Genomic DNA, 18,773 nt, shown 5'->3' on the forward strand with positions numbered 1-18,773 from the left:
CACACACATACTGAAGCATACAAGAACAATTGTTACCTTGCTCTATTAATATAAAAGGGATGTCTGTATAGGTTTCCCAAAAAGAACCATTTATTAAGATGTTACTTAATTTTAATAAATCTATCTCTTCATTTATAAATGGAGCTAAATTGAGGTTACTGTGAATTTAAAATAATGATCGTAAGGATAATAGTTAGAATAGCAAGCACTATGTGCCAGGCATTGTTATACGTGCTTTATTATCGACTACCACAGAAATAAAACTACTTAGGAGGTAATATCAACATGCCCATTTTATAGATGAGCTCATGCCAGAAGACAATTCAGTAACTTCCTAGAGGCACACAGTGAAACACGGACCCTAGATTTGCGCCTAACAAGAGTCCATGTTCTTAACCACTCACCTGGACGATGCTGCCTCAGGACACTGGAGACAAGCGTGGCACGAAGCAGTGCTTCACAGTAACAACCCCTCCACCCGCTGCACTCTCTCCTCCCACACAAAGGGCCAGAATCAAACACAGGCTCATCCTCTGACCTTCTGATGATACGGCTCAATAATCATGATTCGATCATGAGATTTAAATCAGAAATGAAGAGCAGGACTCATGAACACTTACTGCCTCAAAAGATGCAGTTAAACGCCACACCATGGTCAATGTCTCCCTGAAATCCTCAGCCTCCCTCATGAGACATGTGCCACATCAATGCTGCTGGTCTTGGGACCATGCTTGAAAAAGACTCAACTCATGGTGGCGCGTGCCTATAATCCCAGCTACTCGGGAGGCTGAGGCAGGAGAATTGCCAGAACCCAGGAGGCAGAGGTTGCGGTGAGCCGAGATCGCGCCATTGCACTCTAGCCTGGGTAACAAGAGCAAAACTCCATCTCAAAAAAAAAAAAAGGAAAAGAAAGAAAAAGACTCAACTGTATCATCTGCTATCATCTTCTCCAGGTGACAGGCTTTGGAGGAGCAGGCTCTGAGCTGGCAAGAGGAAACCTGCCTATCTAGGGAGAAGGTGGTTCTCCAGTGCTCTTTTTAATACTTACTTTTTTGGCGAAACAGACTCTTCTAACATAGTTGACTCCTCATCACCTTCTAGTCCAAATCGATCTTTACTTTGTTTCTGGAAATGCAAAACAAAAACAAAAACAAAAACAAAAACACAAGATGCTAAAATGAAAATCAGGCCAGGTGCAGTGGCTCATGCCTGTAATCCCAGCACCCTGGGAGGCTGAGGTGGGCAGATCGCTTGAGGTCAGGAGTTCGAGACCAGCCTGGTCAACATGGTGAAACCCTGTCTGTAATAAATTTAAAAAACATACACACACACAAAAATCAGCCTGGGATGGTGGCAGCAGCCTGTAATCCCAGCTACAATGGAGGATGATGCAGGATAACTGCTTGAACCTGGGAGGCAGATGTTGTAGCGAAGATAGTGCCTCTGCACTCCAGCCTGTGTGAGAGCACAAGACTCTGTCTCCCCCCCGCAAAAAAAAAACAAAGGAAAAATCAGCAGGTCTTCATACAAGGACCTTTGAATAAAACATTTTAATGGGACACGGGGAAAGTGATGAAGTTTACTCAAAATTCCTTATGCTGGATATTTAGTAAGTGATGGATGAACAAAAGCATTATATTAAAAAAGAAATATTTAATATACAGTTAGATGTCGTGTATTTATTGCACAGACTTTAATTTTACATAGGAAAAAATCAAGATGCACATATTAACATTCCATTAAAACTTGGTTTTTTTGAATGGGCTGTATCTTGAAGTCTGAAGAAATCTGTTTTTCTGTATAACAATATGGCACATAACCCCATTACATTTGTTAAAAAAAAAAAAAAAAACAAGAAAATTACAAAGATCATTTTTAGCCCCTCAATCCACATTTCCACAGAGGCTGAAAAGCACAGTACAGCTATGTGAAGACGAAGATGCTGAGGCATGCTAGGATCATTCATCAGCTAAGTGACAGGCTATTATTCATTGCCTGGTAGTAAATGATACAAATATGTGCTGCAGAAAAAGCAGGAATTCTCATAGGATCTTGAGGTCAAATATCTCATACTTAATTGGTGATTAAAGATTAAATTAGTGAATCAAGTGTTTTTTTCTGTTTTGAGACAGAGTCTCCCTCTGTCACCCAGGTTGCGGTGCAGTGACAAGATCTCAGCTCACTGCAACCTCCACCTCCTGGTTTCAAGCAATTCTCCTGCCTCAGCCTCTCGACTAACTGGGACTATAGGTGTACACCACCATACCCAGCTAATTTTTTTGTATTTTTAGTAGAGATGGGGCTTTGCCATGTGGGCCAAGCTGGTCTTGAACCCTGACCTCAGGTGATCTGCCCGCCTCAGCCTTCCAAAGCACTTGGATTACAGGCATGAGCCACCACACCTGGCTTCAAGTATTTTTTAAAAGGGCTTTTTTTCAAGGTAGCCACATCACCTAAACCGGGCCTTTTTTAAAAAGCGGTCTTGCTTTTCCGATTTGCATCAATACAAAATACCTTTTTCAGGATGATGTCAATGTAGCCTGCAATCAGCTGGGATATCTGCTCTCCCTCAGTGGTTTGTACAGAATAGTAGCTTTCCTGATACTCCCCAAAATCCTGAAAAGACAGCATTGGAGGAAATACAGGTAAATCAGATATATCAACATTTTAAAGGCTAGGAAGTCCAGCTCTAGAACAGTAAGACATACATTGAATTTTCCCTGCTCCTCCTCTCTAAATACAAATGAATACCCTAAAATTTATTCAACAATATTCAACAATGGTAAAAGATCTCTGAAAACTGAAAAGATGGACCAGCTGGCCCTCAGAACTTGCAAAACCACCACATGATTGAGTTAGTGGGTTTTCTTTCCTATCCCATATAACCCCCAAGACTAAGAGCTATAGAGGCCTGAACATTGGAACCTCCAATAGGCAGTTTCTTAAAAGCATGCTTTTGGTCAAAGAACCAGGAGAAGAGGAGCCCAAGAGAGACTAATTTGGGGAAGCAGTCAGGAGATCCAAGTCCAGCTTGACAACCTGGGCTGACATTCAAATGAAGCTGCAGAGCATTGAAACCTCGGCCCCTTTCAGACCCTATTCCACAACCCAGGCAGCTGGATGGTCTGATTCATTTGCTGCAGCAGTCACACAAAGTAAAGCCCTGTGTCTCCCTGCCCTCCAGCCAGTGGCTTATGGAGACGCAGGCCCAGTGCCTTCCGCTTCCTGCAATGAAGGTCATCCAGCAATAGCAGGTAGCCCAGGGAAGTGCCTTCTGCCCCCATTGACAGAACCAACAGGGTTTGAGCAGGAACGTTAGTGTCAAAATCAAAAATCAGTCTAGAATAGCACTGAAAAGTCTCAGAGAATGAAACTGTCGTTGCAACTAAAGCCCACAAAAGTAGGCCAGAACACTACACACTAAACTTGAACAAAGTGTCCGCCTGCTAAAATAGAATATTTCAGTAACATCAAAAGTCTCCTAATAGGCCAGGCACAGTGGCTCATGCCTGTGATCCTGGTACTTTGCGAAGTTGAGGCAAGAGGATCACTTGAGCCCAGGAGTTCAAGACCAGACTGGGCAACATGGTGAGACTCTGCCTATAAAAAAAAAAAATTTTTTTTTTAAATTAGCCAGGCATGGTGGCGTAAGCCTGCAGTTCCAGCTCCTCAAGAGGCTGAGGTGGGAGGATCGCCTGAGTCCAGGAGGTAAGCTATGATCATACCAGCATACTCCAGCCTGGACAACAGAGTGAGAGACTATCTCAAAAAAATAATAAAAAGAAGTCTCCTACTATAATAACCAAGATGTCTAGGATGTTTAAAAAATATATATATTGACATCAAGAGCCAGGACAAACACAGTAAGAACGATAAAGATGATCAACTCATCCCAATACTAAAATAAATCAGACAGTGGAATTATCTGGTAAGAACTTTAAAGCAACCATCATAAAAACGCTTCACCAATAAATTGCAAATTCTCTTGAAGCAAATTTTACAGAATAAAAAGTTTCACAAAGAAACAGAAGTCATAATAAAGAATCAAATGGAAATTATAGAACTGAAAAAGGCAATAACCAAAATTTTAAAATACACAGAATAAACTAGTGTGGAGATAATAAAAAATAAAATCAGCAAACCTGAAAACAGATCAACAGAATTTAGTCAATCTGAATAATACGGAGAAAAGAAACTAAAAAACAGAGCTTCGGGAATCTACAGGACAGTAACAAAAGACCTCACATTAATATCATCAGAGTAACAGGAGAGAACAGTGTTGGACAAAAATAAAGTATCTGAAGAAATAATGACTGAAAACTTCCCCAAATTAGTGAAGACTTAAACCCACAAATTCAAGAAGCTGAGTGAACTCCAAACAGAATGAATCCTAAGAAACCTATACCAAGAATTTTGAAAAGTAGAGATAAAAGTACCTTAAAAACAGCCACAGAAAAATGACCTATTACCTACAAATTGACACCAACTTGAATGACAGCAAATTTCTCATTTGAAACCATGGAGGTAGGAAAGAGGTGGCATGACCGTGTTCAGATTCTAAAAGAAAGGAACTGTCAGTCCCAAATGCCGTACCTGGCAAAATTATCCTTCATGAATGAAGGGGAAATAATAACATTCTCAGAGGAAGAAAACACTAAGAGAATTTGTTGCTAGCAGATGTACCCTTAACCAATAGCTAAAGGAAGCTCTCCAAACACAAAATGATAAAAGAAGGCTGGGAAGTTTAGAAGGGCAAGAAGAATAACGCGGTAGTTAAAAATGAAGAAAATGTAATAGACTGTTCATCAACTCCTGAGTTTCTTTCATCACATTTTCTGTTCAAAGCAGAAGCTGTAACAGCATCTTATGTGGTTACAGACAAAATAACTATCTTAAAATAACTATCTTATGTGTATATGAAAAAAATATTTAAACATCGTATTCAAAAAGTGTGGGGAATGCGTAGGTAAAAAGACCTAAATGGAAGTAAGATGTCTACACTTCACTTAAAGGGGTAAAGCCAGTACCAATAGGCTGTAATGAATTTCATATGTACACGGTAATATCTAGAATAACCACTAAGAACACTACACAAAGTGATACGCTCAAAATGTAACACACAAAGCAAAATGGAACTCTAAAAATTGTTGAAGTAACCCACAGAAAAGGCAAAAACAAACAACAACAACAACAACAACAAAAAACCAGAAAAACTACAAAATGATAGACTTGGGCCCTAACATACCAATAATTAGCTTAAATATAAATAGTGTAAATATACCAATTAAAAGACAGAGATAAAATGGATTAAAAAAAAATAACCCAACTAATTATGCTCTCTACAAGAAATTCATTTGAAATACAACAGTATATGCAGGTTGAAAATGAAAGGATAGAAAAGATATATCATGTCCACATTAATTTTATAAAAGGCTGGGCGCGGTGGCTCATGCCTGTAATCCCAGCAGTTTGGGAGGCTGAGGCGGGTGGATCATGAGGTCAAGAGATCGAGGCCAGGCGCGGTGGCTCAAGCCTGTAATCCCAGCACTTTGGGAGGCCGAGGCGGGTGGATCACAAGGTCAAGAGATCGAGACCATCTTGGTCAACATGGTGAAACCCCGTCTCTACTAAAAATACAAAAAAAATAGCTGGGCATGGTGGTGCGTGCCTGTAATCCCAGCTACTCAGGAGGCTGAGGCAGGAGAATTGCCTGAACCCAGGAGGCGGAGGTTGCGGTGAGCCGAGATCGCACCATTGCACTCCAGCCTGGGTGACAAGAGCGAAAACTCCGTCTCAAAAAAAAAAAAAAAAAAAAAAAAAAAGAGAGATCGAGACCATCCTGGTCAACATGGTAAAACCCCGTCTCTACTAAAAATACAAAAAATTAGCTGGACATGGTGGCACATGCCTGTAATCCGAGCTACTCAGGAGGCGGAGGCAGGAGAATTGCCTGAACCCAGGAGGCGGAGGTTGCGGTGAGCGGAGATCGCGCCATTGCACTCCAGCCTGGGTAACAAGAGCGAAACTCCGTCTCAAAAAAAAAAGATGTAAAACAAACATCCTACCTGTCCTACCCATTCCCGTCTTCACTTACTACCACATGCCCATCCAAAGGTAACCATTTCCAACTCTTTTAGCAGTTCTCCTAGTATTTCTAAATAGTACGTTTACACTAATTTATTGATTTTTCTAATTTAGAAATTATATATGACTTCCTGCAATGGAAGATGAGGTCATAGCTAAGTATGAACGTTCATCTTTTGAAGGCCACACAGGAACAGCTGTTACAGCTAAAGGAGGAAAGAAGATATGTTTTCTCAAGATTCCTTCTAATTGGCAGGAACCTATCACTACAGTCAAATTAGATAACTAATGACTCCTTCCATGGCTCCTTCTTTTTTTTTTTTGAGACGGAGTTTCGCTCTTGTTACCCAGGCTGGAGTGCAATGGCGCGATCTCAGCTCACCGCAACCTCCGCCTCCTGGGTTCAGGCAATTCTCCTGCCTCAGCCTCCTGAGTAGCTGGGATTATAGGCACGCGCCACCATGCCCAGCTAATTTTTTGTATTTTTAGTAGAGACGGGGTTTCACCATGTTGACCAGGTTGGTCTCGATCTCTCGACCTTGTGATCCACCCGCCTCGGCCTCCCAAAGTGCTGGGATTACAGGCTTGAGCCACCGCGCCCGGCCCATGGCTCCTTCTTTACACAGTTTTTTTTTTTTTTTTTTTGTCCTATTATAATATTTTGCATAGATAAGAGGTGACAGTTCAAGCATTCAGTAGAGACTTCAGGAGTCTTAAGAAACTGACAAATTCAGGCTGGGCACGGTGGCTCACGCTTGTAATCCCAGCACTTTAGGAGGCCGAGGAGGGTGGATCACGAGATCAGGAGTTAAGAGACGAGCCTGACCAACATGGTGAAACCCCATTTCTACTAAAAAAAAAGAAAATACAAAAATTAGCTGGGTGTGGTGGCACACGCCTGTAATCCCAGCTACTCAGGAGGCTGAGTCAGGAGAATTGCTTGAGCCTGGGAGGCAGAGGTTGCAGTGAGCCAAGATTGTGCCACTGCACTCCAGCCTGGGCAACAGAGTGAGACTCTATCTCAGAAAGAAGAAAGAAAAAAAGAAAAGGAAAGAAAAAAGAAAAGAGAAAAGAAAGAAAAGGGAAGGAAGGAAGAAAGAAACTGACAAATTCTAGCACTTTTTTCTTATTGCACAGCTTGCTCTCACAATTACCTTCCCTATTGTGTTTCACAAGTAAATGTGGCTATAGTTAAGGCATACAGTTATACTATGCTAACAACTATGCTAATACTGAAATAACATATTTTCACCACTTTCCATAAATTTTATACGAAGTATTTTATCATCTTCATCTTAATCACAGCAACTCTGTGAAATGGACATGACTATCACCATTTTATTGCTGAAGAAATTAAGGCTCAGAGAGGATATGTAAGTTGACAAGGTCACAGAGCTGGGAAATGACCAAGTGGATTTCTACAATAATACCACACTAAAGTCCATGTTATTTCCATTGTATACCATACTCTTTCTAGGCAGGCTAGGAAAACACTCCTCAGCAAGATAATCACAATTCTTAGGAACATCTAAAACAAAGAGAGGGGGCCTTTCTGTGGGCGTCAGAGCACTAGAAACTTTCCTTTGAGGATATGTCATCAGGAACACAGAACTGAGAATCATCTGGGTGAGTGACTCTTTCTAGATATTGAACTAGAGGCTGACTTATATAGAGTGCAGAGAAGCAGCAGTGCCTGAAGAAACCCGGGCTTGCTGACCTTGCTCTTACTTCTACATTCATCCCCTTTCCCACCCATGGACTTGCACCATCTTCCCCCTCCACCTGGCTCTCTAAGTCCAGCGAAACCCAATGGGCAAGGATCTGGTCTCCTGTCCCCACAGTATCACTCAAGGCCATGCTAGCCCTCTCCCTGCCCTCCACCAGTCCCTACCAGTGTGAAGCTCTTGGGTGAGGCTGCCCAGCGCTTGACCGTGGTAAGGGGCCACTCCTGTAGCACCTCCTTGGTCTTCTCATCCACACGCATCACCGAGTCTTTGGTGATCCCCAGCAGGCGAGGCACCAGCTTGTTCTTGCCTTTCATCTTTTCCTGAAACAGGAGATACCGAGAGTCAGTGCTCTTCCTCTGAATACATCTGACTTTGCCAAGGAATCAGTGATTTTTTCAATGTTTCACCTGCATATACTGTGTTTCAAAACAGGCAGGGCTATAGGGAAACCAAGGTTTTGAGGCTAGGTAGGAAACTCATTAAACTAAAGGCATGGGAACTCAAAGACATGAGAAGTCTGGAAAGATCCAGAAAAGCATGCTCCTGTTCAGGAGGGCAGCTTGCTCCAAAAACAGACTATGTCAGAAAGACGGGATAGAACTGAAAAGACATCCAGAGAAAAAGCAGCAAAGGTGAATTCCAGGTACTATCACTCCCAGTGGCCAACTCAGTGAGTAACAAGAGAGTTAATCTAATATTTCAAATTAACTAAAACTCTGCCTATTTTTCATTATAAGGAGACACAGCCGCCTATCCTTTTTTTAAATCTCTGAAATTTATTTCCGTTTGGATTCTTTGTTTTGGTATTTTGTATATTTACTGATTCTTAAAACTTATTTTATGATTAGTTTTAATAACGTTTTAAGATATGGTAATGTTTATTAAAATAATGGACCCCTAGCTCAGACTTATACCAAAACAAATTCGAGAGAGATTAATAATTTAGGAAGAACATCCAAGTGGGTATTTTTGTGATCCTTGGGATGAAAAATGACTTCCTAGGAAAAACACCAACATAAAAGAAGCCATAAAGAAAACGATTACTAGGCTTAACTCAAAATATATATACTTTTGATAGATTGGGGGAGGGGAACAGAAGATAAAGAAACCTCATAAAAAATGAAAAAGACTGGGAAATAAACATTTGCAATGAATGTAATGGTAAAAGACTTCATAGACTGTCTATGTGATGCATTCATATATCAACAAAATAAACCGCTGAAAAGCATGAACAGAAAATGTTAAAATAACTAAATGAGGAAATAAGTTTTCACTTAAAATATTTGAGTTGTTTCTTTTAAAATTAAAATTAATACTCAGATTTGAGGAAGACGTGAAGGGGGTCACTACTGATGAAAGCTTAAGATAGCAAAGCCTTTATGAGAGAAAATGTGTCAGTATCTATCCAAACCCTTAAAAAGCTCCTACTTTTGGCTGGGCGCAGTGGCTCAAGCCTGTAATCCCAGCACTTTGAGAGGCCAAGGCAGGCGGATCACGAGTTCAAGAGATCGAGACCATCCTGGCCAACATGGTGAAACACCGTCTCTACTAAATATACAAAAATTAGCTAGGCGTGGTGGCACGTGCCTGTAGTCCCAACTACTCGGGAGGCTGAGGCAGGAGAATTGCTTGAACCCGGGAGGTGGAGGCTGCAGTGAGCCGAGATTGTGCCACTGCACTCCAGCCTAGCACCTGGCGACAGAGTGAGACTCTGTCTCGAAAAAAAGAAAGGAAAAAAAGCTCCTACTTCTGACAAAGCTAGCTTTTAGGAACTTAGTTCTGTGTGTGTGTGTTTTTTTTAAAGTTATAAATGTGTGTAAAGATTATACCACACAAAGCTCAACCACAGTACATCACAGTGAAAAGCTTGAAACCACCCACACTTTCAGATGAGATTGGGCACCTTCAGGGTGGTATGGCTGTAGATGAAACAATCCAAATTTTCTATAACACAGGATTTGATAGGCAAATTATAGTATATCCAGATAACAGATTTCCCTACATTATTAAAAATTATATTGTAGAAAAACAACTGGTTTTCTAGAAGTAAATTATTCATAATATATTACCTAAAAAACAGAATATAGAGCCTAATCTTAGGTGAAACAAAAATTTTTACATAAACACACGTCCATTACATGAAAAAATGGCAATGAACATCTCATGTGTTTTCTATTTTTTTGGTGCGTTTCCTTATTTCCAAAATTTCACTTAATGCACGTATATTTTTAGAGTTGTCAGGAAAACCTTTTCAAGTCATATTTGCTGAAACCTAGCAACACCTAAACTGCTATTCTCAGAGGCACAGATATAAATATTCACACAAAGTATCTATGCATTTGCGGATGTGTATACACACACCCAACATAGGGTAATGTCACTTAAAACAGAGCTGGAGCATACTAGATACTTAACAAGCATCATATGTTTATCTTCAGAGCATCCCCAAAACACTGGTATCATCATTTTTCAATCTGCAGGTGGAGAGACCGAGACCAACAGTGGTGAGTGGTAAAGCCATAATTTGAATGTAGGTCTGAGGGGCTCAAAAATATCTCTGACTTCAAAAGCTGTCTACTGCAATTTACTGTCTTCTGGTGGAAGTAAAAAGAGAAAAGGCCAAATCCTCTCTGCCCTCACCATGAGCATTTGATGACCCTCAGATGGTGACAGTCACCGCTTCCTCACGAAGGATACCATGGTATGAGGAATCTGCCTGGGTGTCTGAGGAGAGGAATATTCTTCCCTGAGCCTCAAGTCTTAAAAAACAGAGAAGGGTCAGATTTTTTTCAAAGAAAGAACAGTTCTACAAGGGGTGAGATCAGCAGACAATGTCAGTCCCTCTGCTCTGATTCAGGAGCCACACAGAGTTTTAGGTTGAGAGGCTCTAGGCAGCTAATTCAGTTGCACAGGGTTGGCACAAACCCAGCTTCTGGGACCCAGGAAGGGGACAGGAGATAAAAAATGGTTTGCAGCTGCTTCCCTCGTTCTTTCCCATCTGCACGGCTCCCCAGTGAGGGATTCTTGGCTGCGAGAACACAGAATCGTGACGGATTGCCCTAACTCTTGTCAAGATCATTCCAGATTGGGAGAGGAAGCCACAGTGAACAAACAACTTACAGTGAACATTCCATTAGCAGGTCGCACCTGAGGAAAAGGGACCGAAGGAAGAAAAAATACTGGAACTGGCAACAGAGACCACATGGAGGGATAAAGTCACTTCAGTGCCTACCTACAAAACGCAGAGCAGCTGAAGAAAGGTAAAATAGCAAATGGCTCAGACCTGTGATCCTGACGCAAGCTCTTCCCTGGTGCAGACACGTGCCTTACAGCCTCAATGGCAGGAATGTGAGCGGAGGGCCACAAGGTAGTAAGGCTCCCTCTTTCCTTCCTATGCCTCAAGTCTCCGTTCCCCCCATACCACTTCCTTTCCAACCTTCAATCTCCAGCTCCTTTTTATCTTCAGGAGACAAAGCATGCTAAAGCAGGCACCAGTGAAGACCCTTCTATCTCATATACTCACACACACACAGACAGATTGAGCTGTGATTTTTGCCTGCCATCTAGAAGCCTTTCTCTTGAGGTGGTCCGGATGAGACTGTTTTTGTTTTGAAAATGTCTACAGCTTGTATAACTCAGAGGCAGGAGAATGCAGGTATTCTACCAAAGAGGGGCAGGAATCATTAACAACCCAACCCCTCCTCTTTCAAACGTATTTCAGCTGCTACCACGGGTTTAGCCCTGGCAGCCAGCTGTGATCAAGCCGGCTGTCTGCAGCCTCTACTCACAGGTATAGAGATTGCCTGATTCTGACATCACCTCTGCTTCACGCCTGAGATCCAAAACGGGGTGGAGGGATGCAACTGGGCTGAACTTCTGGCTCCTGGCCCCTCACTTCAATATGGCCCAAGCCCAAATGGTCCTCCCCATGATCCAGCTGAGCTCACTAGAGTTCTAGGTTGGCTTGGCCAAAGGGCTGATGTGCATGTTTTGGTCTGTCTTCAGTATATTTCTTTCTTTTAGGGGCATGGGGAAAAATGGCTAAGAGCAAACCTGGGTGCTAAAGACCCTGTTTATTAGCCATTTCTCTCCCTACAAGTGACTGATAATCCATTTTAACTAAACTCGGGATTCTGAGATGCTCTGAATGCCCTCTCTGATGTTTTTACAGTTTAGGGCAGAAGAGGGTCAGTTCCCCGGGTAAATCTCCTATCTCAAGGCTATGGCTATGGCTGAAAAGTTTTCAAAGGCAAATTTAGAAGTGACAAGGGTTACACAATGATTTTCTGGAATAAAACAGGATTTAATGCTCGTCATGGGAAATGCCTTACTGTTGCTTGTGGGGTTTTGGTGTAGCAGATCATGATGAAATGGAACAGAAGTCAATGAAAGAGAAAGAATGTAGGTCTTGACAGCTCCCATTTATGGAGATCTTACATGAGGCAGTCCCCTTTTGTATATTAACTTATTGAAACCTCATAAAAAGCCACAATTTTATAGGTGAACAAACTGAAGCTTAGAGATGAAAGGTAAGGTAACTTATCCAAGGTCAAATTACTAAGTGGCAAAGCCAGGATCCAAACTCAAGCCTTTTTTTTTCAAAGCCTATTTCTTAGCCATTGAGAATACTGCGCCTAATACTATTTCCTATGAATTCATTACATGGCTTGCAGACATTCTCTGTATGAAGGTGGGTAAACTACGGCCAGTGCAAAATCCAGCTTATTTTATGTGGCCCAAGAGCTAGGAATTAATTCTCCATTTTTAAAGTAAAGAAAAAAAAAGAATCAAGAGGAAGATTTGATGCTACGAAAATTACATAAAATTCAAATTTCAGAGTCCATAAAGCTTTATAGAAACATAACCATGCTATTCATTTACATTTTGCCTAAGGCTGCTTTCATAATACAGGGGCAAAGCTGAGTATTGGCAAAGCTTGAAATGTTTACTATCTGGCCCTTAGGACCAGGGTTTGGGAAGTGTGGGAAGAGTTCAGTGACTGGGATAATCTAAAATTTATCAGGCCAGGTACAGTGGCTCATGCCTATAATCCCAACACTTGGAAAACCTGAGGTGGAAGGATCCCTTAAGGAGATGAGCTCGAGACCAGCCTAGGCAACATAGGGAGACCTGTCTCTAAGAAAAGATAAAAATAAATTAGCTGGGCATCGTGGCATGTGCCTGTAGTGTCAGTTACTCAGGAGGCTGCAGAGAGCCATGATCACGCCACTACATTCCAGACTGGGTGACAGAGTGAGATCTTGTCTATAAAACAAAAGAATAAATTAAATTAATCAAATACCCTTACTTTCCAGTCGGCACACTTGTTTACAAACACTAGCTCGCTTGTCGTTAGAGCTCTGTAAGGAATTATTCCTGTTTTGAGATGAAGAAATTCCGATGAATAAACTGAGATTTAGAGTTTAAGTATGTTCCCTAATGTCACATAAGTTTCTACTATTTCTCACAAAGGTTTAATTACCATCTTGGATTCTAGGCCAATTTTCCCAACTCCAACATGCCAGCACTTTCTATTACAATAACATAAAGTTTAATACTGACTACTAGGACAAAATGTTCACAGACACAGAAGAAAATATGATGGTAAGCAGCTCTAAGCACATCAAACCAGGCCTCTCAAAATATCTATGACTGATTTCAAGGATGTGTGGTATGAGTAAGTGTGTTCATTATCATTATTAATTATAATTTCATTTATTTATTTAGAGTTTCTAAAAGAAACCTATAAAAGTAGTGAATGGGAAGCAGGAATTACTCACTTTTAATTTACTACCTAAATTATGCTTTCATTAGCATAATTCCTTCACAATTTAATGCAATGTTCAGTTTGGGGCATGAGAAATCTGTTATTGATGTCTTTTAAAAAATGTATTACCCCAATTAGTACAACCTCTATGGAAAACAGTCTGGAGATTCCTTAAAAAGCTAAAAGTAGATCTACCATTCAATCCACCAATCCCACTACTGGGTATCTACTCAAAGGAAAAGAAGACATTATATGAAAAACATACTTGCACACGTATGTTTATAGCACCACAATTCACAACTGCAAAGATGTGGACCCAACTTAAGTGACCATCAACTAATGAGTGGATAGAGAAAATGTGGCATATATACACCCTGGAATACTACTCAGCCATGAAAAGTAACTAAATGCCTTTTGCAACACCTTGGATGGAGCTGGAGGCCATTATTCTAAGTGAATAACACAGCAGTGGAAAACCAAAACGCATATGCTCTCATCTAATGGGAGTTAAGCTATGAGTACACAAAGGCATACAGAGTGGTATAATGAACTTTAGAGACTCAGAAGGGAAAGGGTGGGAGTGGGGCTACAGACAAAAAACTACACATTAGGTATAATGTATACCACTTGGGTGACGGGAGCACTGAAATCTTACAATTCACTGCTGTATAATTCAGCCATGTAAACCACTTGTACCCCAAAAGCAATTGAAATTAAGAAAAAAAAATTCCTTAGGCATACAATTTTTTTTTTTTTTTGGTGCTATTCTGCATGTGATCTCTTTTCATCACATACTCTAAATGGTTTCACTAATTTTTACATACCTACTCTAAGGGCTTATTTCATACGGTTGACATATGTCTTTTCCTATGCCAATTTAATCAATGTAACAATCAACCTAAAAATTAAAATGATTGTGTACATACTGTTATAACATGTACAGGATTCGTATGCTGAAAATTACAAAATGTTGAAAGCAATCAAGGAGGCTCTCTACACCATGTTTATCGGTTAAAAGACTTAACACAGTAAAAATTTCAATTACCTCCAAATTGATCTATAAATTTAATGCAATTACTATCAAAATCAGAGCAAGGCTTTTTGTAGACACAGATAAGTTTGGAAGTATATATGAAAAGGAAAAAACCTAAAAGGGCTAAAACAATTTTGAAAAAGAAGAAAAAAGTTAAGGTAATCACTTTATCTGATGTTATGGCTTACTTTATAGCCAAAGTTGATCACGACAGTGTGACTAGAAGAAGGATGCATATTTGAATAAGAACAAAACAGAGAACCCAGAAATAGACCCATACAGATGTGCTGAACTAAATTTTGGCAGTGATGCAAAAGTAATTCACTGGAGGAAAAATACCACTTTCAACAAATGGTGCTGGAGTAACTTGATTAGGGTAGGGGTTACACAAACCTATAAATATGATAAACTTGCATAGAACTAAACACACATAAGTGAACTCTGAATAAGGTCTGTGGATTGTACCCATATCATTTTCCTGGCTATGTTACTACACCATTGGAGGAAACCTGATGAAGGGCACATACAACCTTTCTGTATTATTAGTTTTTTTTTTTTTGGGGGGGGGGTTGTTTTTTAAGATGGAGTCTCACTCTGTTGCCCAAACTGAAGTGGCACAATCCGGGCTTACTGCAACCTCTACCTGCTGGGTTCAAGCAATTCTCCTGCCTCAGCCTCCAGAGTAGCTGGGACTATAGGCATGTGCAACCATGCCTGGTTAATTTTTTGTATTTTTAGTAGAGATGGGGTTTCACCATGCTGGCCAGCCTGGTCTTGAACTCCTGACCTCGTGATCCGCCTGCCTTGGCCTCCCAAAATACTGGGATTACAGACATAGCCACCACAGCCATTATAGCTATTTTTAAAACCACAATCAGTTTAGAACATTTTCACCACATCAGAAAGAACCCTGTACCCTTTAGCATTCCCCTATCTTTATCATTCCCCTATCTCCCTCACCAGACTACTCTTAAGCAACTACTAACCACCTTTCCTGTCTCTATAGATTCCCCTCTTCTGGGCACTTCACATAAAGGGATCACATAGTATGTGGTCTTTTGTGACTGGCTTCTTTCACTTAGCTTAACATTTATAATGTTTATCCATGTTGCAGCATATATCAGTATTTCATTCCTATATATGGCTGATGCTGCATTGTATGGATAAACCATAAATTGTCTATCCATTAATCAGTTGATTTGTGTTGTTAACTTTTGGCTAACACTGCTGTGAACACATATGTCTAAGTTTTTTATGTGGATATACACTTTCAATTTTCTTTGCTCTATATTCCTAGGAGTGGGATTGCTGGGTTATATGGTATTTCTATGTTTAAGCAGTTGAGGAACTGACAGACTATTTTCCAAAGCAACTGTACCATTTCACATTCCCACCAGCAGGTTATGGGTATGGGGGTTCCAATTTTTCCATATGCTCACCACCAACACTTGTTACTATCTTTTTGATTCTGTGTTAGTTTTACAGTTTCCTGTGAATCTGTAATAATTTCAAAGTAGAAAGTAAAAAAAAAAAAAATGACTTGGTATATCTTGTTATAGGATAAATAATCATAGCTACAAGTCATAGTTATTTTGTTCCTTCATTTGCTAAAGCAATGATTCCCACCCCCACTTCCCAAATTTTTAATCTTACTGTATTTCCTAGAACTTCCAAAACAATGTTTTGGAATCCCTCCCTCCCTTCCTCCCCGCTCCCCTCCTTCCTTCATGATGGTGGGCACATTTATTCTGATTCCAATTCTTACAGATTTCCCTCCTTCCCTCCCTCCCTCCCTCCTCCCTCCTTTCCTCCCCCCCTCCCTTTCTCCTTCCCTTCTTCCCTCCTTCCTTCATTCCTTCCTTCTTTCTTTCCCTCCCTCCATTGAGACAGAGTCTCGCTCTATCGCCCAGGTAGGAGTACAGTGGTGCAATCTTGGCTCACTGCAACCTCCACATCCCAGGTTCAAACAATTCTCCTGCCTCAGCCTCCAGAGTAGCTGAGATTACAGGTGTGTGCCACCACACAGTTAATTTTTCTATTTTTAGTAGAGACAGTGTTTTACCATGTTGGCCAAGCTAGTCTTGAACTCCTGACCTCAAGTGATCTGCCTGCCTTGGCCTCCCAATGTGCTGGGAGATTACAAGCATGAGCCACCATGTACAGCCTCTTATAGATTTCTCTCTAGCATTTCTAGTAAGTATGATACTAGTGAGACGTTTGATACTGATGATCCTCTATCATGGTGAGCCAGTATGCTTATATTCCAGCATTTTAAAGAATTTTTAATGAGAAGATGTTGTTTTACCAAACACCTTAGTGACTTTATATAAAATACTCATATGATACCATCTTATTTAAAGTCTTGATCTGATTAGAAGGTTCATTAATTCTTAATATTGACTTATTCCTTAATTTTTTAGTTACACCACTTTTAAAATAAGGCAAACTATCAAAAACAATTGAGCAAAACACTAAAGTGAATACGCTATTAACATTGTAGAAAGTGACAAAAATAAAATGAATAAAAATTTTAATATCTAATATGTATATCGAAGTTGCAATTGCTTGGTTCTGCTCAGTAGCTCACGCTTACTAATCCTAGCACTCTGGGAGGCCAAGGCGGGTGGACCACCTGAGGTTGGGAGTTTGAGACCAGCCTGACCAACATGGAGAAACCCCATCTCTACTAAAAGTACAAAATTTGCCAGGCGTGGTGGCACATGCCTATAATCTCAGCTACTTGGGAGGCTGGGGCAGGTGAATCTCTTGGACCTGGGAGGTGGAGGTTGCAGTGAGCCAGGATCGCACCATGGCACTCCAGCCTGGGCAACAACAGCAAAACTCTGTCTAAAACAAAAAGAAGTTGCAAGTGCTGCCTACTTTCTTAATCCTCTCTTCTTTTCAAAGAGTTGTAATTTAAAAAAAATATATAGAGAGAGAAAGAAGGGAAGGAAGGAGAGAGAGGAAAGGGAAATGGCAAGGGGAAGAAAGGAGGAAGGAAGAAAGGACAAAATCTATCATGCTCTTCTTTTGCCTTAAATAATTTTGTAAATGGAGATTTGGTTTAATCAAATCTGCAAGACCCTGCTATAACCAGAAGATCTTTGCTCTCTCTCAAAGTATCCTAGTGACCATGGACCAATTTTTCTCAGCTCTAAATTGTCTTTGGAGAACAAATTTATTTTTCCTACAATTTGATATTCAATTTCTCTTCCAAATTATAGTTTTCTGTATGTTTTTTATTATCCTGAATTTACTGACCTACATGCAAGAGGCACAAGTTTGTTTTTTTTTTTTAGCACATCACTGAAACCAACTGTGTGTGAAGCCTGATGGTATTAATGGAAGACGATGTGACTGTAAGAGTTGAATTTCATACTAAAAGGACTACAGGGAAACTCAAGAATTAATAAACGGAAATTGATGCCATTACCAGTGGACTTGATGAAAAATTTGTTTAATCTTTGTCCCTGCAAGGCACTGGAGCTCATCTACTACTGGATGCCCTTCACAATAATGAATGAAAAGCGCACCTTCTAAAATGAGCAGATCTCCCCATGTGTTCAAGGCACAGATGGGAAGCTAGAGCAGTGGAAGCAGGTGACTACCTCTCAAATGGGGTCACGACAGCTAAGGCAGTACAGCTAGAGGTTGGGAACACCATCTGTGAATCAGGGAAACCTGAATTCAAGTCCTGGCTTCTTCAGTTACTAGCCTTATGGCCCCAACTGAATCACTGGATCTAGCTGGGCCTCTGTGTTCTCACTTATACAAAGAAGATAACAGGGTTGGGCACAGTGGCTCACGCTTGTAATCCTAGCACTCTGGGAGGCCGAGATGGGAAGACTGCCTGAGCTCAGGAGTTCAACACCAGCCTGGGCTACACAGTGAAACCCTGCCTCTACTAAAATATAAAAATTAGCCAGGCATGGTGGCATGCACTTGTGGTCCCAACAACTTGGGAAGCTAAGGCAGAAGAACTGCCTGAACCAGGGAGACGGAGGTTGCAGTGAACCAAAATCATGCCGCTGCACTCCAGCCTGGGCAACAAAGCAAGACTCTGTCTCCAAAAAAAAGAAGAAAATAATAGTAGTAGTTCTGCCCCTGGGTTGCTGATAGGTTTGAATGAGATAAGCTTGATGGAGGGCTATTTACTGAACAT

The 18,773-nt window shown here is 40.8% G+C and overlaps 1 protein-coding gene across 9 annotated transcripts in view; it reads right to left on the reverse strand.

Annotated features, from left to right (window-relative positions):
- Positions 1–18,773, reverse strand: part of TLN2 (talin 2) — a 474,792-nt gene that overhangs the window by 150,964 nt on the left and 305,055 nt on the right. For all 9 annotated transcript variants that reach the window (XM_074393531.1, XM_074393528.1, XM_039468905.2 and 6 more), the window contains 3 exons: positions 7,976–8,131; positions 2,515–2,616; positions 1,049–1,125 (listed from right to left, as the gene is read on the reverse strand). In XM_074393531.1, the coding sequence (XP_074249632.1) occupies positions 1,049–1,125; positions 2,515–2,616; positions 7,976–8,131 (335 nt within the window). The remainder of the gene's footprint in view (positions 1–1,048; positions 1,126–2,514; positions 2,617–7,975; positions 8,132–18,773) is intronic.

Source organism: Saimiri boliviensis, chromosome 2 (genome assembly GCF_048565385.1).
Source record: "Saimiri boliviensis isolate mSaiBol1 chromosome 2, mSaiBol1.pri, whole genome shotgun sequence".
Lineage (NCBI taxonomy): Eukaryota > Metazoa > Chordata > Mammalia > Primates > Cebidae > Saimiri > Saimiri boliviensis.